Source organism: Dromaius novaehollandiae, chromosome 3, assembly GCF_036370855.1.
Source record: "Dromaius novaehollandiae isolate bDroNov1 chromosome 3, bDroNov1.hap1, whole genome shotgun sequence".
In the NCBI taxonomy this organism is placed as follows: domain Eukaryota; kingdom Metazoa; phylum Chordata; class Aves; order Casuariiformes; family Dromaiidae; genus Dromaius; species Dromaius novaehollandiae.
The window spans coordinates 102,340,225-102,361,756 of NC_088100.1; the positions used below are offsets into that span (position 1 = coordinate 102,340,225).

Below are 21,532 nucleotides of genomic sequence, written 5' to 3' on the forward strand. Positions count from 1 at the left end.
AGCTCAGGCATCTCCTCAGCACCAGGAGCTCGGATGTATTCTGAGACCTGCTGGATGGATGAACAAGGGGGCTGGCACAGTTGTGGGTGGCTGCGCAGGTGCTTTGGGGCAGGCAGGTGTGACCAGGTGGCTTCAGGAACTTGCCATTGCACCAGAACCTGCCCTTAAAATGCTGTCCCTCCCCCCGCACCAGCGCCGCACGGGGCAGGGGTCTCCGTTTGCGGACTCTCGGCACGGCCCAGGTGTGCAACGGAGAAAAGTAAATCCTCCTCATCAGCACTGGGCCCAGCATTTGGTTATCTGCTTTCTTTCCGCCTCAGGCTGCCTCTCCGTAGAGGAAGGGGAAATTTGCTGCAGAGATCTGGGCTGCTCTAGCTGGAACATACCCGTCAGTCACCCCTTCTCCGGACCTTATCTCCATCCTTCTCTCAAGAGTGCGCACAGCAAACTCTGCTGCGGCTTGTGGTCCTTCTTGGTTCCCAGGAGTGTTACCTATGTCAGATTGCACTGTTCTTATAAACAGTCCCTATGCATGGTAATAAAAGTTGTCCTGAAAAATGAAGTACTAATAAAGACCAATTCTTAATTCCAGAGGAAGAACCACTTCTGTGGATCACAGAGCTGAGTCCTAGTCCCAGCAAGGACATATGCCTCAACAACAGTTCTCTAAATGAAAATCAGTTCTCAGAATAACTTTAAGTTTTCATGCTATTGTTCAAGTAAGAAGAAAAAGAAACATTTTCTGTAGCGACATCTAAATAATTGAATGTAGATGTTAGCAGAATATTGTCAGTCCAAGGACTGTCAAAATCAGCTTCTCTGCTTTTGCAATGAAAAATTATCCAGAGGAGTGCTTTTCTTATAAACGTATGCTTGTGATCTGCTTGTATTAACTCTCTCACTACCACAGCTGTTGCTGATACTATCACCTCATTTTTGTCTGTTCAAGATTTTTTTTCTCACTTTCCTTCATAGCGTAATTATTTTACACTGTATGAGAATTTTGTTATTTCTCCCTCGTTCTAAGAGATGCCATTTTCCTCAACCTTTACATCAATAGGTTGGAGTCACTGAACTTAGTGTTTTATTTTTTTTAAACTTAGTCTTTTGGGTCTGCATTGTAAATTGCAAAAAATAAATAAAGCCTTTTAAAATTTGGTTAAATTGATCTGTTTTGTTTGTTTGCTTTTAGAAATTGTAAAATGACAAAGTCTGAAGCCAGGGGCATGGACAAGGAGACCAGGAAATGGATGGACAAAGTCATGTTTGTAAGAGTCGATCTGAACATTATACGTCTCAGAAAAACAAGTTTATAGACCAAATTCTGCATCACAATATGATATTGCATATTAACACCATAATTCATGATGCTACCCGAGAAAGCCAGTCTTTAAGAAGATGTCCCCAAGAGCACTGAGAAAGCCTTTCTTTGAGAAGATGTCCCCAAGAGCACTGCCTAGTCCATTGCTGCCAGAAGTGTCTTTTACTAATTACAGGTATATTGTGCTGCCTGGTGGCCTCATGCCCATTAAGCTATGTAATGTATAAAAAAAAGGATGCTTAACAGCATTGTTACCATAGTCTCTTCATTAGTTAGACATTTCTTTTTCTAATGTATTTTGTGTGCATTGCTCCCTTCTCAACTCCTCCCAGCAGATGCAGCTGGGAGGTCTGCACAGCCTTCATCCTGTAACTGAGCTTTTGGTTACTAATCTTCACAGAATACGTGAGGGGTGACAGTATCACTCATTAGAAAGATGCTTCCTGCAAGCACCTCCACACAGACGGTGGATCATTCCCTTTGCTGAGTTTTTGCAGAACAGCAAGGTGGAGAAATCAGACTCCTCATGCAGGATCAGCTCTTTGCTACTCTGGTACAACCCACATGTATGCAGCTTCTCTGGCGAGCTCTGGGTGGCTTCTGAAAAACAGAAAAAGATGAGCACCGCAAGAGGCTGATAAACATTGCAGACTAGTTGATTACAGTGATTTTGGACTTGTGGATCCCTAAATGTTTTCCATTATGTGCCTGCCTAATGAATTAATTCCTAACTGTAGGTCATTTCTTCTTCTTTTCAAAGTCTCTGGGTTGCAGGTTAAAAAGGCTGGTGAAGAACAAGACTCACCGTCCTTCTTTACGCTCTTGTTTCAGTTTCTCTCCCACTTCGGCTTGATGTTCCTTACGCATCTCCTTCCCGGCAGCAACTGCCAGTTCCCAGCCGATCCCTTGTTCTTGTCACTAAAATGACCAGCCATACAATCATTAATATTAAAATTCTTCCACTAACTCGGCCATGATGTGGGGTCCATGGAGCTTCTGCCTCCCAGCTTGCTTTGCCAGGCTGCCAGCGGATTCGGGAAGACACCAGCACACTTGTTTATCCTGGTTCCCTTCCCAGCCCTGGCAGTAAGTTATAACTGGTTGAATGATGGCTGAAGTTCAGCACAATTCAGATGTCTCAGACAGTCTATATAAACATCATTCCTACTTAGAGGTCCTATTGGAAGAAGTGTCTGTTGGGCGCTTAGTGAATTACAGGCTTTAAAAACTACCTGGCAATACTGGAGACCTTGAATCAGGCACAAAACTCTCACTAATGCAGCCTTTAATGTCTTAAGTAGGTATTTGGCTGCCACTCAGTTTTAGGCACGCTGTAAACGGACATTTAAGAAAAAATCTGACTCTGGACCAGTGTCCCTGTTTGTTTCGTCTCTCTTTGGAGTGGTGAAATAGGAATTTGCAAAGGAAATGAACATGAGCGCCAGCTTCTTTACTTTAAAATGCTTGTCTAAGTAGAAGCAAGCTACAAAGGAATTCACTTTGGGGTTTGCAATTTCTGCTGTTCTTGTCTAAACACATTTACGTTGTCAAAAACAAAACAAACAAACAACCCCCCCCCCCAAATAACATGAGAGCGCACTGGCGCTCCAGAACGCGTGCATTACAAGTGATACAGAAAATGCATTCATGATTCAAAATTTTAAACAGCTGAGAAATAAATATGCAGAGTAGATTGCTCTGTTTGCAGATGGTAATCCCGCCACACTGATTTTGCTCAGCTGTCTGATTTTTCGGTGTCTGCGTTGCTGGGGTGCCTGATTAAGAAATAAAACACGAGTCACGGTGCAGGGTTACCTTCCGTGCGAGCAAAAACAAATTACGGGAGGCCACCCCCGCCCCGCTGAATCCAGCGCGACGTCAGGGGCTCGGAAAGAAGCCTGTCCCCGCTCGGCCCCTCGTTTTGCCGGCTGCCACCCGCCCGAGCCACCGCGCAGCTCGGGTTGCCCGGGGGTCTCGCTCGCAGCGAGCGGCGGCAGTGGCAGCGCGCTGCACCCAGCCGCAGCAAGGGGAGACGCAGCCCCGTCCCCCTCTCCCAAGGATGACTCAGGCGGTTATTAAAAATTTCCAACTTGCAGCTAAAAACGGCATCAGAAGCGGTGCCCCGGAGGGAAGAGGGGGAGACGTGAGAAACGGGTGCTGCTCCTGTCTCCGTTTCCTCACGCGCGCGCGCACACACACACACACACACACAGAGCTGATGTACAGCTCGTATGGGAAAAGTTCATTTTGCAATAAGAGGGGTTAGTATTCTGCTAAAGGCTTTTGCAAAGACTGGATCCAATTTTCGGAGCCTGTTGCCAATATTTGTGAGTCATTTCCTTGGAATCCTACCTTTGGTGTTTATTTCCCTTAGAAGGAAACTTGTAAAAGAATAATAATAGCTCTTATTCTTCGTGGAAAGTAGCACACAGTAAAGCGGGAGACAACTTGCTCTTTGTTCCACAACACATTTTTGTTTGTTTTGTTTACTTTCTTCAGCAGACAAAAGTGAAGAAGGCAATATAATTAACCCCATAAAGCAGCTGATTTGTGGTGCCAGTGACATGCATGCACTGCTGCACCGGAGCGAAAAGTTAACTGGGAAAGCAGTTTTAATTAGTGCCTCTTTTAAAGAATGAGTGATGGGAGCTGCCCTGTGATTTTGGGACTTTCCTTATATAATAGAAGGACTTTGCTTTGTCAGCCCCGCCTGGCTGGTGCAACCCTTTCCCTCTCTGATTTCACTCAGAATACCATCCAGCACCTATTCAGTGTCAAAGCCCATTATATAGGTTAAATAATCAAAGATACTATCAGTTATAGTTTGCAGCGATAGGAGCACCTTTTATCATCAGGATACCGAAGTTTTTCAAATTAACCTCCCATTGAGCTGAGTGCAACCTGCAAGGAGTTTTACATGTACAGCAGAACCATGCAGCCACCAGTGGGGTGGAGGTAGCACATATGAGACATTTTGGCTAAGTACACTGGAAAAAAACATGCATGCTTACTGAAATAAATATCATGGGGTTTTATTGTTCTCCTAGAGCAGGCAGGATAAGCACTCTTCAGGGATGGCTACAGTAAACTGGATGATCTTTGTATCTGCCAGAGCTCTGTAGCAAAACCAGATCCATATATTTGCATAAATCCTGGTGCAAACTATAGCAGTCATAACCACTGTTTAAGAGGTCACTGCATATGGGCTATCAAAAATGCTGATACCTATAAAGGAGCAAATAAAAAAGGAGATCTCTTTTCTATCAATATTTTTTTCCCTCATAGAAACAAGAAGCAGGAAAAGCAGCAACTGCTAGCATTAATTATTTCTCAATTAATTCCAAAATATCAAAAAGTAATAGAGTCAAAGCACATAATCCATTTCTGTTCTGACAGTCTAGAGAAGGTGGTAACGAGACTAAAATTTTGTACTGGAAAGCTAAGAATTCAAAAATGCATTTTCTTTTTTCCTTTTTTCCCTGTAAAAATGCTAGTTAAGAAAATCAGGGAACCCTAACTCACAGGAACTAAGTAACCCCCAACAATTTTCATGGGAAGACTTCAACTGAGTGAAAAGAAGAAAAAAATAATACATGGGAATTCAGAAAGTTAGAGAAATATCTGCTTAAAATTCTGTCTGGAGGCAGAGACACTAGATCATCTGGATTTGTATCATTTAAATTAGGGAAGAAGTTAAGAAAGCAAAGATGCCTTTGAAACACCCTCCTGGAAAGGCTATTTCTTGACACACAAATCAATTTCTCATCTCAAGTGAATTCCCTTTCCACTGAATAGTGAGTCCAACTCTAGAAAAAAAAAAAAATCCCAACAGTGGATTGCTTGAATTTCCCTGAAGTGAGGGCCAAGAAATACAGGGAAAAACACTAGACTTGGCAGGTCTATAGTTTATCTACCTCAGAAGGATGAAGAGCTGAATTGACCCTGTTGGCACACAGACCTGTTGTTCTACCAGTCTAGATATTTTGGCCAGTGTTAACCCTTTCACTTCCCTCCTGTACCATGCTTGTGTTAAATGGTATTATACGTGTTTCTGATAGAATATGCATTTGAAAGAACGGAAAATCACCGCCGCACGGAGCCCACACTAGCCTGCTGCCACGTGCCATCATTTTCCCTTTCCCCTCTGCCTCCTCCCTGCAGTCGCTTGACATCTCCCTTCTTTGCGCCTGCTGTACTGGGTTATCGTCCTACCTTCCAGCAGCGCCCTGCTCCTTTTTTTCTGCCAAGTACACGGCTCCCTCCTTCAGACTGACTCGACTCTTTTTACTCTTGTTGTTTACTTTTTTGTTGGTCAAGACTCGCCGCTCCCTTTTTCACCTCAGCCCCTGGCGTTTCTTCATTTTCTGCTGTGGCGCTGAGCTGGGGTTTCGCTGCTCCGGAGGGAACACTGCCTACCGCTGCTTGAAATGCTGTAACTCACCTCACCTGTCTACATTATCGCGACAGGGAGGAGATCTTTGTTTCTCCTCTGGCCTATCTCTGTGTCTGCTCCCAAACCATGGCCTGACTCTTGGAAGTCCAGCTTTCAGTTTGCATTCAGTGTGGCCAGTTCTAGATGTTTTCCACTTAACCTAATGCTTGCAACCTTGCTATCCTCCTTGCCACCAGAGCCTTGAATTCAGGGATCAGCTTGACTCTTTGCATTCATTTATGGTGACTCAGTTGTCCCCGTTTTCCACTGCTTCGTTCACAGTGTTTCTGTAGCTGCATCCTTACCTACCCAGACAAGAAGCATTTGAATCAAGGCCCTCATATCTCCCATCTCTGCTTCTACCTTCCTCGCCCTTGAACTTCTGGCATGTCAGCCAGTTTGAGCTACTCAGTAAAAAACCTCCTGCATCCCCTTCCATGCCCATCGCTGCGGTCAGAGTCAGTCGCCTCCTGCCTTTCCTGTTTACGTTCCTGCATGAAGTCAAGTCCTTTATTTTCACGTTCTAGGTCGTCTCAGCTTTGCCTTGGTTGTCGCTGCTCCACCGCTGCCTCCCCCGCGTGGCTCCTCTCGCTCCCCACCAGCGAGGCTGGCGTCCCCGCGCGTTTCTCCGCTTCCCACAGGAGAGCCTTTCGGCCCTTTCCCGCACTGCCCTTGCCCGCACGGCCTCCGCCGGATAGACTGGTGATACCCGACTCTGTTGCAGCAACCGTGGAAACTAGACAGCTACCAGTGGGGCTAGGCTGGAATTGCTGATGTGCGGTATTGTCATTGCTGCTCTTTTTTATGTCTATACACCGCTCTGTGCGGTCCCTTCCCCCTTGCTCTCTCCGGATGCCACTTGCTTTCTTTGGGCTGTGGGTCTGCGCTGCCTGGGCGCCAGGCTGGTGCAGGGGGACGGCTGCAGCGTGAACTTCAAATGCCACCACAAAGGGAACAGCCACCAAAACGAGGGCGACTGCATTTCCCAAGCACGGTGATCCACAGTGATATAGTACAGTTCAGAAACACTACTCTGTCCTTAAGTTATTTTGTTATGCTATGAAAATACTCCAGAACAGAGTATGTGATAAACACTGAAGCCTCAACAGTAGTTGGGTACAAACCCAGGCCTTAAGAAAGGAACAGCCCCTTTAAGGCTATTCTCTCGTCCTTACTGATCTTGGGGAGACCTGCAGCATTATTGTAGCAGCATTTTATATTTAAGTTTGGGGTTTTAGAGGCATTCTGGAACGGTATAAAGAGCCCTTTTCACTGACATCGCATCAGGCTTGTTATAATGTGAATGGCATCATTACAGTTCCCTCATTAACATCATAATGGCTCTGGAGGAATAGTGAGTGAAAACGCGGCAAATGGAGTAGAGTAGCAATGTATAGTAGTCGTACTGCGCAAAGCCGCATATGGAAAAAGTTTGACATTTTAACCTTCAGGCTGCTGTAGATGCCGCCGGGTGTCCTTGCACTGCATGCCTTTGGCTGACAAAGTGGAAAAACTGTGGTAGCCTAAGGATTGAGGGCTGGGTTCAATAAAAAATTGTGCCTGGCTTCCATGCCACTGAAGCCCACACAAGGCTCCCAAATGGATTTCTTTAAATTGAATCCAGCCCTAAGTGTCAACCTTTTGCTGTAATTTTGTATAGTAAATGTATTGTATGCTCAAACATACATCTTTCATCCTTTGCTTCCAGGGGTGTTAATGGAAATGTAACAATGCATGTGCTGTTCTGCAAAGTCTCATTGGAATGAATGGGATTTTGGATGAAATCCCTACGTTGCATACAATAATGTAAAATAAAGGGGTTGGGCTTATGGCTGGAGGATGATGAGAGCTGGGTTCTGTTTCTAGTTCTGATTCTGATTTGCTGTGTGACTTTTGGCAAAACATTCAAGAGTAGATTTTGCCACCCCTAGCAGGGAGGAACAGTATCTTAGTTCTTCAGGAGTGATGCTGGCTTTGCGGCAGAGTGCCGGAGTCAGGTAGGGTACCACTCCGTCGGTAGGTATGACCTCTCGCTCCAGCCTTGCAGTTGTGAGGTGTCGAGCTTTACTGATGCCTCAGATGTGCCAAGTACTCACAGCTCCCTTCCCACTCATTTGCAGCCGTTGGAAATCAGTGCTTCTGGAAATCAAACAGGAGCAAATAGCATGCCCAGAGTCGGAAGCCCTTTTCAAACACTGGCTCTCCGCTTCTGTGCACTGAAGCAATTTCTTTGCTAGAAAATAGGGCTTATTTTGCAGCTGAGTGACACCTATACAGCTTTGTAAAGCACGCTGACACCGACAAGTTTGGGGAGGGGGTTGCCTTTTTTTTTTCCCCTTGGGGAACTTCTATTATTTATGTTTTGTTTTTATTCTATTTGAAAACATGGAGAATGTGCATGGACAGTATCTGTTTATAGAAGTTAGCTGGCCTGCCTCTATTAATTTTGCATGTTGTAAATAGCAGAAGCAGTTCATTTACTTTACAGGCTGTCCACAGAACTCAGTTTTTCAAGACAAACCAGCAGCGCTGTGCAGAAGGCATCCCAGCACTTCCTTCCTTCCTGTGTGTTTCTGCTTAAGCATAGAAAGACCTATTTGTGATGAAATATGGTAAAAAAATGCACAGTCGAAATCTCCTATTCCAATTCTGTTCTCATAAAAAATTTCCACAAAGGGATGCTGAATTCATTACAAGCAAAGAAATACCGACTTTCCAAAGGCAGCAGTGAGTTTCTTCCAACCCTTATTCTCTAAGGACAAATGCTGAGTGTTGACATCATGCCAACATCAGGAGATTGATGTCTAACTGTGAGTGATTCCTCAGTGCAGATTAATGAGAAGAGTCCAGGGGTGCTTTCTAACGATGGTGTAATCTGTTCACGCACAACATCTATGACTTTTTAAGCTAGTTCTTGGGCGTTTTTTTAGGTCTTCTCCTTAGGTCAACAGCTTGACCCACTTGTGGTTTTGACCAGACTTTCCACGTGTTGGCACTCAGCTGGAACACAAGGTGCAGGCAACGACCCGTACCGTCCGCGCCGTGGCTCGTTCCTAACGGGCTGGGCCGGGGGCTCAGCATGCCTTGCATCAGCGCTTCTTTCCCCAGAAAAAGCAAGATGGCATTAATACGCTACTTGGAGAAAATGGACCCAGGGTCACACATAATGTGTGTTTCCTTGTCTGTAAGCCTGTTTCAAGCTACAAAATAATTTGATTATGAGGAAGGGGGTTGCGCATGTCTTAGTGCATTTGCGGAGGGGTCTGGCGGCCTTTACTCAGGCCAGTCGCAGCGGGACTTGGGCTGACTTCCCACTCCCCTCCCGTTTCCTGCCTCAGCGAGGAGCGTGGGGCAGACCCAGCGACGCACGCGTTTGAGGAACAGAAAGTTAGTGCATGCTGCAAGGCTGTTGCTTAATAAAGTAGCAGCCTCATGCATTCTTCAAGGCTTTAAGAAAACAACCGGCAGATGTGAATGATCTATTTTTCTCCTTCTTCTGCTGCGGTTTCTTTTTTTTTTTCCCCTTTTTTCCCTCCTCCCTCCCGCTAGACAGAGCTCGGCCGCCGACACAGGCAGCTGCCGGGCCTCCACCTGCCCACCTGCGCCCCGCTCCCGCCGTGCGCTCGGCCCCTCGCCTCCCCCGGGAAGGCTGCGCGGGGAGGAAACTACATCCCGCTTTCTTCGAGAGAGGAGGAGGAGGAGGAGGAGGAGGAGGAGGAGGAGGAGGAGGAGGAGGGGCGAGGCTGCGGCTCGGGGCATTGTTCCGCGCCGCCGCCGGCAGCCGCTGCGCTCGGCGCCGGCCCCCGGCGCGAAGTTTGCGGGCTGCGCGGCCCCGCTGCCGGCGGCGGGGCAGGAGGCGGCTCGCAGCCCGGCGCTGGCCCGCGGTCCCCGCTCCTGGTTCATACTCCGCCCGCTCCGGCGGGGTTGTGCTTGGCTCCCGCGGGGCCGCGACTCCCGGCTGGAGACCGGAGCCAGTTTTCTGTCTCGGTCTCGCCGTGTTTTGGCTGGAGGCAGATCCAGTCCAGCCCCAGCGCGGCTAGGGGAAGCAACTACCTAAGTCTCTTCTGCCCGCGCCGTTCGGGAGGGAAGGAAGAAGCAAGAAACGCGGCCGCGGACGGACGGGCGTGCGCGCACACCCGCGGGCTCGCACCGCCGCCGCGCAGCGCAGCGCGGCCGGAGGAGATGGGAAGCGAGTGAGCGGAGCGGGGCCGGTGCGTGAGCGGCGCCGGGCCGGGGGCGGCGGGCAGCGCAGACGGGGGCACCCCGCGCCCGGGTGGGGAGGGCTCGGCCGGGGCTGGGGGCTTTCTCCTGCGACAAAGAGGAGGAAGAAAACCCAACATATTTGCGGGGATGCGGGGCCGGGGCGCTCAGGTGAGACGCGGCGGCGGCGGCGGCGGGGGGCGGCGGGGCTCGGCGGGGCGCTGACGCCGCTGCTTCGCTTGCAGGTGCCGGGCGCCCGCGATGACCCTGGTGCTGCCCATGCACCGGCCGGGCGCCCCCGTCGCCGCCGAGGGAGCCGCCGAGCTCGTCGCCTGCCGCGCCCTCTGGGAGCCGCCCTGCTGCGGCCGCCCCGGCCCCGGCCCCGGCCCCGGCCCCGGCCCCGGCCCCGGCCCCGGCCCCGGCCCCGGCCCCGCCGCCGCCGCCGCCGCCGCCGCCGCCGCAGGTAGGCACCGCCGCGCCGGGGGTGGCCGCGGGGCTGCGGGGCCGGGGCCGGGGCAGGGGCCGGGGCAGGGGCAGAGGCAGGGGCCGGGGCCGGGGCAGGGGCAGGGGCAGGGGCCGGGGCCGGGGCCGGGGCAGGGGCAGAGGCAGGGGCCGGGGCAGGGGCCGGGGCAGGGGCCGGGGCCGGGGCAGGGGCCGGGGCAGGGGCAGAGGCAGGGGCAGGGGCAGGGGCAGGGGCCGGGGCAGGGGCCGGGGCAGGGGCAGGAGGGGCCGCGGAGCGCTGCCGCGCGTCCGGCGGGCTGCAAAGACGCCAAAGTTTTCCCGCCGCGGAGGAAACCTCGAGCGCGCCGGAGCCGCCGGCGCCGCTGCCGCCCGGCGAAATAACCCGCGGCCGCCCGAGCCGGCGTGTGTCGCGAGCTGTGCAGCCTCGGCCGGCGGAAGGTTTGCTTTCGGTGGCTGCAAATATATACGAAAATATGCGGCGGAGCTCTCCCGTAGCGAGGAAGGGAAATGAGAAGTATTTTGTTTGGAGAACCTCCGGCAAACCGCATGTCATTTGTCGTATCTGATTTATTGCCCGCAGGATCGCATTACAGGGGAATTTCAAATCCTGTAACAACATCCAAGATCACATACTTTAAAAGGAAATATGTGGAAGAAGAGGATTTTCATCCACCACTCAGCAGCTGTACACATAAAGTATGTTTTCTAACAGTCATTATTTTTACTCCCGGTTTCAGATGTTTAGTCACACTTGATTGACCCATCTCCAGAAGGCTGAAATACTGCACTGAAATTAGGAGAATGATCCAGCTGTTTGCTTAGAAACGAGTAGTTCTCAGTCGCTCACGTTTATTGTTTTGTTGTCATCAAATGGCTTAAGAAGCGGAGGTTTTTCTTCAGCTATAACCACTGTAAATGTAAATGCTCAGAATAACTAACTTATGTGTTCTTAAGAACAGAGTTTTGTTCTTAAATAGCTTAGATCGTCTTTGCAGAAACGGTCTATAGAGTTTGAACACCAAAAATGAACAATGTAAATAGAAAGGATCCGTGTTTCCCCATTCATTCAAAACTTCTTCCAGGGAGAAAATAATAATAGGTTCCATATACCCCAAATGGGTACAGGGATCCTCTAGAGAAACAGAATGACTTGGAAAGGGAGTTCAGTCTCCCTTAGTATTTAATCCTGTTTATTAAAAAGCTAATAACTCCAAAAGAACAGATTAGCAAATGAAAAAAAATTTTTTTCTTTTTATTAAAGCCACCAAGAGAGGGATTAGAGCAAACATTTCCCAGGCTGGTGAATACATAAATTGAAACCTAACTTTTTATGAGAGATTTTATGCCCTTGCCCAGTCCTGTAAGGAGCTGAACACCTGGACTGATGTGCTCAAGGATAGCTTGCACCTTGAGACCTCATCTTTACCTTGAGGGATCATACCTGGCCCATGGTACTCCTGTGCTATGCATTTACTCTTGGAGATAGAGATGACATAATATAATGCGATGAAAGTACAGCTCATGGGAGGCAGTAGTACCATGAAAGACCCAGAGGCAGAAGCCAAAACAAAGCAAGATGCAGAGCCAGTTTCTACGTTATCTTTACTCGCATCGCAGTTCGCACCTGGAGAGGCAGCCTCTGAGATGAGACGAGATTTCAGGCTTCATTCATACCACGGGCCCCTCGTGGGGAGGTCTAGCTGGTTGGATCCTATTTCTCCGGTGAGATTTTCACTGAGAAGTGAGCAGTAATGACAAGCTCGCTCCCGAGGACCTTGGGATAGACAAAGGAGTTTTCAGCTACAGATAGTATTAGTTGGAGGTGAAAAATTGACTGGAAGGTGAAAAACTGCCCTATCATTAATTCCAGAAGGTGTTTGATCTGCTTTCAGAACAAATGAATAACTGGCACAGAGGGTGTTGAAAAATGTGCTCTATGTAAAAAAAAAAGTATATGTATATTGTGTGTGTGTATACCTACATTTATACACACATCATTCTCTAATTTCAGCCAGCTCTTTTCTTGAAGAGATTGTTGCATTTTTGTACCAGTGATCATTTGCCTCCTAAAAATGAATAGTTGCTTCTCCTTTCTGATAGCATGAAAAACAGTTGTAGAGGTATTGGTAAGACAGACGTGTCTCAGACAGGGTTTTGTGCTGTTGTAGAAGTGTATCCTGTCAGAAATCTCGGGTCACCGATTTGTGCTTTTCAGCACAAACACGTTTTCTACTCTGCAGCCCTGAGCTCTGGGGGAGGGAGGATTCCCACCAGATTTCTTTGAATTCCTGACACATCTGTACGCCTCCTCTGCCCAGGAAAGAGCAAGCTATGTTCTCGGGTTGCTTCTTCCCACAGAGGTATGGTGGTAGGGCCGCGGAGCCCCCCTCCAGGACTGTTGGCAAAGCATTTGTAGTAGAAGGCCTTTGACAGCTTGTTCCGACTGGTGGCTCTCCAGGACGTATCTCCAGGAGGATCTTAGTCCAAGGCTTATGGGTTTGCTCAAGGCTTTTATGAGTTCACGGACTATTACTGCAACATAAAGGACACAAATTAACCTATAGGCTTAATATAGTTTAAAGTGAGTCATTCATTTATTGTAGAAGATTGCTCCCTCTAACACCACGGAGTTTCAGCTGTGAACTTGCATGAAAAACAGGGCCAATTTTTGTTATTACGAGGCAGTGTGCTGCTCCCGAACCCTGCAGACAGGACCAGGCTGTGGAAAAAGCCGGAGGGCCAAGGAGAGCCGAATGGATGTGAAAAGCAGCTGTGCTTTAAGCTCTTTCAGTCCTCATAGCTACGACTTCCACTCTGCAAAAATGCTGTAACCATGAGGGAAAGGGAAGAATGATCGAGCCACAGATGGGGAGATTTAGAGCAGCCGCTCTTTGTGCTGTGCTTCTCTCCTCCTACGCAAACTGAAATCTTACTAAAAATGAAAATTAGTTAGTACTGCTTGCAGTAGCACGCATTACCCCCTCTCTATTTTGATTCCCAGGGTAGCGATTACAGCGCCGAGTCCAGGGGGCAGTAACCTGTTTGTGCTGCCGGTGCCGGGAAGGCAGTCCTGCAAGGACTGTGCAAGGGAGGACAAATCCGCAGGATCAGAGCCAGGCTTTTCGCAAATCCCTACCCGCTCGCAGTTTCCTGACCTCGTCCCTGCCGGCCCGCGCTCCCAGCAGGGCCCGCAGCGCACGGAGCGCAGTGTGCCGACCGACAGCTGCTGGCCAGATGTGGCAGCGCGTTGAGACCGGTTTCGCCCCATCGCCCTCTCTGCGTGATTTCGGTGCGCGGGAGCACCCAAGGGAGCTCGGCAAACGGGGACCTCCTCGTGGCGAGCCTGGGCCTCCAGCAGGGCATAGGATGCCCCGGCGCCGGCCGCTCGCTGTGGGGAGCTGTCGCCCAGGCTCATGGCCTTGTCGAAGCCCCGTGGGGGACAGGATTGGGTCTGTTCACATCAAAAAGCCCCCAGGAATCGCTGAAGCAAAACTATGCGGTAGTTTTACTGTTTAACCCGGAATGCAAGTACAGAGCCAGATCTGGGTGTCCGGGCTTTGCCCTCACGTCCTGGATTTGTGCCCTGATATTAGCTCTGCGTGGGTAATGCTAGGGTACTTATCTCCTAAATCTGGGTAAATTTGGAGGCCAACAAAAAGCAGGTCCCCAGCTACACGGGTGTGCAACACAAAAAGCCAGTGCCAGGTGCCTCAGTGGCAGAATGAGAAAAGTAGTGGCCCACAGTGCATAAATACTGTGCTTCGTTTGCTTTCTCCTTGCCTGGAACAAACCCAGCCGATTTCAGTTGTGTCTCCCCTGTGCTTTGCATTTTCAGACCATCTCGGTGTTCGAGGAGCGGGCCCATATCCTTTACATGTCTCTGGAAAAGCTGAAATTCATCGATGATCCCGAAGTCTACCTGCGGAGATCCGTCCTCATAAACAACCTGATGAAGAGGATCCATGGAGAAATCATCATGCAGAACAACTGGTGCTTCTCCGCGTGCTCTTTCAGCGGCGCCTCTCCGCAAGAGTGGTTCGTGCCTCAAGACTGTCCCTACAGAAAACGCCTTCGGATGGCCAAGGAGGAGTACGAAAAGTTTCACGCCTGCTGCTTCTATCAAGAGTGCGGCAGTCACTACTTAAATCTGCCCTACTCTGTTAATGCTAGCACAGAAAACACTTCCTCCTCTTCCTCCCCCCCCTCCTCCTCCTCCCCCATGTCTTTGCCAAGCTGTTCCCAGCAGGTGGATTACGACATTGGTGGTGCCCCTCCGTACAGGAGCGACGACCAGCTACCTGCTAACGAAATATTCCTCACCAATGCCAGGTCTCACGGTAATCAGGAAAAGGCAAAATTTAGTGATGAGAAAGGAGGTAATGAACCCGAACGAGACAGTGTCACCCTAAACTGTGAACCTGTAAAAGGCACCCATGCCCTCGAATGTAAAGGCAAATTTTATGACTATTTTGAGACTGGATGTAGTGACAAGAGCAACGTAAGTGAATCTTGGAAAAAATCTTTAAGGAAAAAGGAATCTTTACCAAGTAACAAAATGTGCTGCAGCAAAGGAAGTAAAATATGAGGCGGCTTTCCTGCTCTGCTGAAGCATGCGCAGCATGTCCATTTATCTATCAAAATTTTATTTTGAATGGATTTTTTATAGTTTTCTACAGGTGATACAGTCATGCCACAAACATTACACGTAGCTCTAAATGACTGAAGAGCAGCTTGCGTAAAGCGTCCCCATCATCTGCATCAGCGGGCTATTTATAAATATGGAGACTTCATAAAGAACACAGTTGCACTACTGCTCAACGCTGTAGCGTATCCAGCTATAGTGTAGCTTTTGTTACTGAAAATACCAGTCAACCAGATGGGGAAAAAATATCGTTTTCTCTATCCCTGCCCCCAAGAAGTCTGCCATTAATTAAGAAGAACCTCCATTATGTTTACCAAGGAATTAGAAGTCTGGTAAACAAATTGATGCTACCAGCAAAGGGTGATGTGCTTCTCCGAACGCAGTATTTGTTCTGACAAAAGACTGGCTACATGGACTGGGAGTAAATCATCCTTACATTTGTACTGATGCTCTTCAATTCCTGGATTCAGCATCTTGTTCAACTGACAAAATAGGACGTAGCATAAGGAGATACCTGTTTATGGGATATTAATCAGAAACGCAACATGCAGCTCAAGTACTTGCATGTTTTCACCTTGGCTGTAATAACTAATGAGGCTTGTTGTTATACAGGGCAGGTTTTTTTTGGTGCCTTACTTTTTGTCTTAATTTTTGCCAGTGTGAAAATTAAGTATAAATCAGTGATACAGCAGGGATTTAACCTAAACAGAAAAAGAAAAAAAAAAAGAAAAAAGAAAGAAACAGGGTGGATCAATATTATTAGAAACCTTTAACCTTTGAAGTACTGAGTTCAACTTCCTATTCAAACATCTCTGTTCTTCCTTTTTGATGCTCAATTGCTTTTTGATTTGCCATCCTTAGGAAGGGATTTAAGAAACAATAGAGAGATGTCTCTTGTAAACAAGCATTCGATGCTTGAGTGTTTCTATGGCAACTGTCTGTTGCTGGGGCTCTTTTTTTTCTTCTTCGTATAATGAAGTTCATGAACCAGTGGCATGTTTTATACTTTATTCTGTTTCGCATATTTCTCTCTTTTAGATTGCAAAAGCATGCGGGAGTTTTATATGACTTTTGCTGTTGATTTAAAAAAACCCACAAAAACAAAGGAAAACAAAAAGCACAATGTTAATCAAGAATGTGGCGATAAACATGATTTTATCTGAATGAATGTAAGGGTTTTAATTTTAAAAAAGAACATTTTGGAGAAATGAGCTGAGATTGCAGTGGCTAAGGACAAAATGTAGTCATCCCTAGATAGACCATTTCTGAGTGTCTGCTGTTTGACACGCTCAGAAGATGCTAGTCGGGGCTGGACTGAGAGCGTTGCACGTCTCAGACCCACCAAATTAATTAGTTCCCACGGTCCCCTGAACAAGTGGCACGATGTGCGCGGCCAAAGGACCACAGGCCGGCTGCCTGTTCCCACCACGCCGTGCGTCCAAGTGACGTCCCCGCTGCTCGCGCTGTGCTCAAGGGACAAAATCCGCCCGGGCGCTGGGCAGCGGGCCTGGGGTGCCCCTTTCCATGGGGCAGCGCTGGTCTCCGCGCCGCTGCTCTGGATGCCGAAGCTCCCCAGCCGAAGCGCGCCCAAAGAGAGCCTCTAGGACAGAAATCGGTGATGAGCTTTATGTGGTCAGGTGAGGCTGGGGCTGACAGGTTAGAAAGGGTTATCACTGTGAAGGGTGACAGATAAAGAACATGCAAATCCCACCTGATTTCTCCAAGACAGAAGCTTTTTTATTAATAATAATAATAATATTAAATATAGATCTCATTCATACAGTGTATGAGTAGGATCATCATTTAGACGTTTGTCCACAAGGACCAATTTTTTAAAAAAACTGATTTTTCTTGTGTTACACCCAGATAGTCTAGTCATGTCTGCTCTTTTCCAATATTTGATAAACATTTGATGTTTTAAGCTTAAATATTAGATGCTTGTATACTAATGTGTTGTTGTAGTAAAGTGAGATTTCCTTGATATATATATTTATTAAAATGACCAAAATTCATTTTAATTTTACATCTCCAATGGCTACTGGATCCTTTTCCCCCATGTTCCCCTCCCTCACCCAGGCAAATACCACTTGATCACGCTGCTCCAGTGCTGAAGAGCTTACGCTGCAGTTGACCCCCAGGTTGGGTCCAGGAGAGCACGCTGCCTCGTCGGGTCTTGAGGAGCCTTTGGGACATGGCCTGAAGGTGCGTGGAGAAGACGCAGACGTCGCTGCGGGCTGGCAGGGGCAGCCACGGAGAGTGTTAGGCCAAATGTTGCCCAGGACACAGATCAGTTTTGGGGGTCAGAAAGCTTTTTGGCCTTAAAGGGCTTCTTGCAAGCATGAGCCTGCACATATATGCCATTGCACAGTCTTCTGATTTGAAATTTGGAGCAGCTGAAATGACCCATCATCTGATCTGTATCTACTCTGGCATCTGTAACAGCTCTTTAGTTGCAGGGTCACCCTTGGACAGCCTTACTGAGTGTCATCAGTACCTGTACGGGAAGAAATGTCATCTAATCTGTGAAAGAGTGGCCTGAGGTTGAGTGGTCTTTCATGCCTTTCTCCAGACCCTGCAGATACTGAAAGTAGATGCGTCGGACTCAGCGGTCCACTAAGTTATTCTGTTTGCTTCAGAGGAGACAGAGGCATTTAATGCTAAAAGGGGGAGCTGGAAACAACCCTGATCAATTGGCAAAAATACAGTAGACCTTGTTTGAAAATCTAACCTGGATTAAGCTTAATGGGTTTCACAGTTTAATTTTCTTTGGCTTTATGATACACAGAGAGTATAAACCAGATAGGCCCTTTCCTCACCACACGCTGCAGTATGTTATTGCTACTATCACAAATTTTCAAGAAGTGCTTGTTTTCCAGGATCACACGAATGTCTTTCATCCTTATGTCCCACGCATAACCATTAAATGAGTGCTCTTGAACTTGATACTGGTCTATCTGCCTGCAAGAACTGGACAGAAGAGCTGATTTCTGGAGAGACTTTTACTCTGTATCATAAGATACTTTGCTCATTGACTGCAACACTAGAAAGCATTGTGCTAGCATCAGCTAGCTGGTCTGGGCTTATAACGGTTCTCCTACAATACATGGAAAAAACAGAAGCAGAAAATGATGTTTCTATTGTCAGGTCTATTTTACTGTCACTGAGAATAAAAGAGTTGTTTTATCTTCAGGATCACTTTCTACCAGATAACACATTTCCCATGGAAATGTATAGCTCATTTGAGTTGGAAAAAAAAAAGAAAAAACATGGCTTTTTTTTCAAAACACAGCGAGTAATATTATTGTGCTTCATTTATACTTAACACCCTTGCTAAAATCCTGCTACTTTTAGTCGACCAGCTAAACTGTTTAAATGGTTTAAGATGCTTACTTGAGCACCGGCAGTGCTCAGGTAGCCTCTGCCAGCGCCGCTGGCTCTGCGGCGAGAACAGCCGCTGCCGGAGCTGCAAAACGGGGCACTGCTTTTCGTCCTGGCGGGGTTCCCCTCCAAAGCAAAGCCGTGGCGCAGTGGTGGTTTTCACATCTCACCTCCCGGTGCCACACTCTGTCTTCCCACCGGCTGTCCTTGCGCGAGCCTCAGCGAGGGCCGTGCCCAGCCAGCGGTCCCTGACGTAGAGGTTATAGCCGGAGACGCAACAAAACGCAATTGCTGCTTTCTGATGTCGTGAACGCTGTTGAAAGATGTTTCCTAACTTTTATCAAAAAAGAGCAAGTCAGTCACGTCAGTGGCAGATTTATACGGCAGCGTGGTAAAGGGTTTCTTTTGGCGTTTGGTCAGCGAGCGTGCCTCTCGCGCGGAGGTGTCCCGGAGACACCTCACCTTCGCCGTTGCCTCCCCGCTGCTCTGCGCTCCCTAAGAGGGGGGCCGCCCTCGCTTCATGAGGGAAACATTTTGGGGTCCTCGGTATGGATGCGAACGTTTCCGCAGCTGCACGGAAGCTCCGGGGCTCGTTTGTGGGCGGCCTGCGAGGAGAGCGCGGCTGGGGAAGCTCTGCGAAGGGGCTGGCGCGAGGCACCGGGAGATGCGCCTCCTCCGCCGGGCAGCCCCAGCGCAGCCGAGGCGCTCAGCCGCAGCCGCTGGGGATGCACAGCCGTTTCCTGTGTTTTTTCAATCTCACTTTAACTTCTCTGACAGCTGGGGAAAGATGACTAAAGCGAGGGAGTTTACAAAAGTTCGTCTTGTGGTGTTTGCAAACTGTCTCTGTGAGGTCCGTTTTCCCTAGCGTAAACACAGCCACGGCACGCTGCCTAGGGCCTTTGCAGCAGTTCGTCCTGCTCGGCTTCAGGCTGGTCCTGAGATGCACGCTGACGGCTGCGCTTGGACAGCTAAACTGACCACAGATCAACCTTGGAGCTGAGGGGTGTTGGGATGAGCCCTTCACTCCTCTTCTGGCTCTGCCCCGAAAGTGCGCTGCAAAGCAGCTGGGGCTGCAAGACCAGCCTGCCGTTCCCACCGGGGTCGGCGGCTTTCCCTGTCAGAGAGCCCGTGGCCAGGGCTGGGGAGTAAGCACGCAGAAACAGCTGCATTTGGGGCTGCTGTTGGCCTGGTGTTGCTTTCCCAAGTGTTTAAGAGGTAGGAAGGGGGCAAAGGGAACCCTGAGCAAGGTGGCGTTGCAGCTTCCCAGCTTTGCAGAAGTGGTGCAGGCTGCAAGGCTCTGGCCAAATTCAGCTGAGGCGCCAGGTAGGCACGCACATTACCTTCTTTTAATCTCTACATTCAGGTTCCCCTTGGGGGCAGTCAGGGAGCCCAAGGAGGAGTCACAGATGTGTGGTCTGTGTGCACTCAGAAGCATGCATGCTTGGCAAAAAACCCACAAAACAAAAAATCCTAATAGTGAGATAGTGGATTTGAAAAATACCTTCTCTTCCAAGGCTAGTAATTCCTCTCAATTAGTACAGCATCATTGTCCAATTTACTGCAGAGAACATCTAATCTGTCATACCGCGACTGCAGAAACAAGATAAATGGCCTGTCTGCTCAAGGTCAGCTCACTTAATTCTACCTCTTACAGCAGCGCTCTCCCCCTGGAACAGCCCACCGGGCTCAGCTTTCCACAACACGGTCTAGCCGCCTGCTGAAGCAATTAAAGGCTTTGGCAGCTTTGTGGGAAGGTGACAGGGTGCCAGTCGCAGCGCTCGGTGGCCCTGCCTCCTTCATGAGAAATTGGCCGGTGGCCAACGCCGCTGAGCCGCGCTGCGACCGTGAGCGGGTCGAGTGTGGAAAGGCCTCTGCTGCGATCACCTCTTCCACTGGCCACTCACCTTCCCTGTAGTTACGGAAAGCCCCTGCTCCTGCAAATCAGGGACGAGTATTTTTGAAAGCAGTTTTATTCCCCAACACCAAAATCACATCTTTCTCTCAATATCTGTGTACAATCTGCGCTCAATTCCTTCATCAGCCCTAAAAATCCTTGTAAATTTTTTTGCATGCATCTACTGCAGAAATCCATAGGGCAAATTCCCCTCCACTTATTTATGTGATTAGGCCCCACCTTCCACCACGTCCTCTTAGCTATACAGCTGCCATCGGGCCATTTCTTGCTGTGAATAAAGTAGTGTGGCTTTGGCTCAAAATACAATTGCCCTTCATATCACAAATCATCAGGCAGCGCACATACAGTAAGTGCTGCTACCCTGTAAATGTGATGTTCTCTAAATACTATGTCTTCCCTGATTTTTCTTCAGCAAGTTTCAACAAGTGTGACCAGCTCCATTTTTCAATTTCTATTATTTTTATATTTTCCTGAAATATAGGTTGAACAACTCTTGAATCTTGAACAACAAACATTTTTCTTCAGGAGACCGAATACGTATTGTTCCCTTTGACCCTTTCCTCTGCTTGACTGATGTGATTCTGGTTTACCAGTGAACCAACTAGTGTAAGTGTGGCAAGTTTCATTTTGTGTTTTCAATGCAAAGTAAGATATGTAGTGGTCATGCAGTCAAGACATACATCCTAAATGTAGAACTGCTCCAATACTGGAACTTTAAAACAACCTGTGTAGGCATCATAGTGATGAAGAAAATCTTAAAATATGAATAGGGCATAAGCTACTATCAGATCACTTTATTTTACACACAGCCTAAGATGAGGATTTTAATCACATCTGCCCATTTTTATCACATGCTCCCATTTCAAGGTGTGGAATTTATCTACTCCTTGAAAGTGCCTGTTGGTTAACTCTGAGGCTGAAGGATGATGGTGTTAATGTTGGCTTTCTAGGTATTTCACCAGTGACCATTATAAATAAGACGTTTGGCTGGGAGCTTACTCCGCATTCCCAGTGGTCTTCGAGGCGTCTGAGCTGCCGGTAGCCCCCAGTTGTCCCTCTGCAGCTGCCAAAGCTCCTTTTCCCCTTTGTATGTTTTCATGTGCTATCAGTAAAATATCTTCATAGGCCCTAGAAGCAGGGGCAGGATGAACTTTCTTTAACTGCACAGCAGCACAAACAATA

General features: G+C 48.4%; 1 protein-coding gene across 2 annotated transcripts; it reads left to right on the plus strand.

Moving 5' to 3' along the window:
• The first annotated feature begins 9,445 nt into the window (after window positions 1-9,445).
• SERTAD4 (SERTA domain containing 4) lies at window positions 9,446-18,249 on the plus strand. 2 transcript variants are annotated; one of them, XM_064509625.1, is made up of 4 exons: window positions 9,446-9,964; window positions 10,199-10,416; window positions 10,996-11,111; window positions 14,251-18,249. In XM_064509625.1, exons 2-4 carry the CDS (start codon window positions 10,215-10,217, stop codon window positions 14,998-15,000), a joined length of 1,068 nt encoding a protein of 355 aa, XP_064365695.1. In that variant the 5' UTR covers window positions 9,446-9,964; window positions 10,199-10,214; the 3' UTR covers window positions 15,001-18,249. The 2 variants fall into 2 exon arrangements, with proteins under 2 accessions (XP_064365695.1, XP_064365696.1); XM_064509626.1 differs by lacking the exon at window positions 9,446-9,964 and adding an exon at window positions 10,000-10,124.
• The last annotated feature ends 3,283 nt before the right edge of the window (window positions 18,250-21,532 follow it).

Coding starts and splice junctions, on each gene's coding strand:
- SERTAD4 (XM_064509625.1), top strand. CDS start 10,215: ATGACCCTGGTGCTGCCCATGCACCGGCCGGGCGCCCCCGTCGCCGCC. Junction 10,417..10,995: donor CGCCGCCGCCGCCGCCGCAG/GTAGGCACCGCC, acceptor TATTGCCCGCAG/GATCGCATTACAGGGGAATT. Junction 11,112..14,250: donor TCAGCAGCTGTACACATAAA/GTATGTTTTCTA, acceptor TTGCATTTTCAG/ACCATCTCGGTGTTCGAGGA.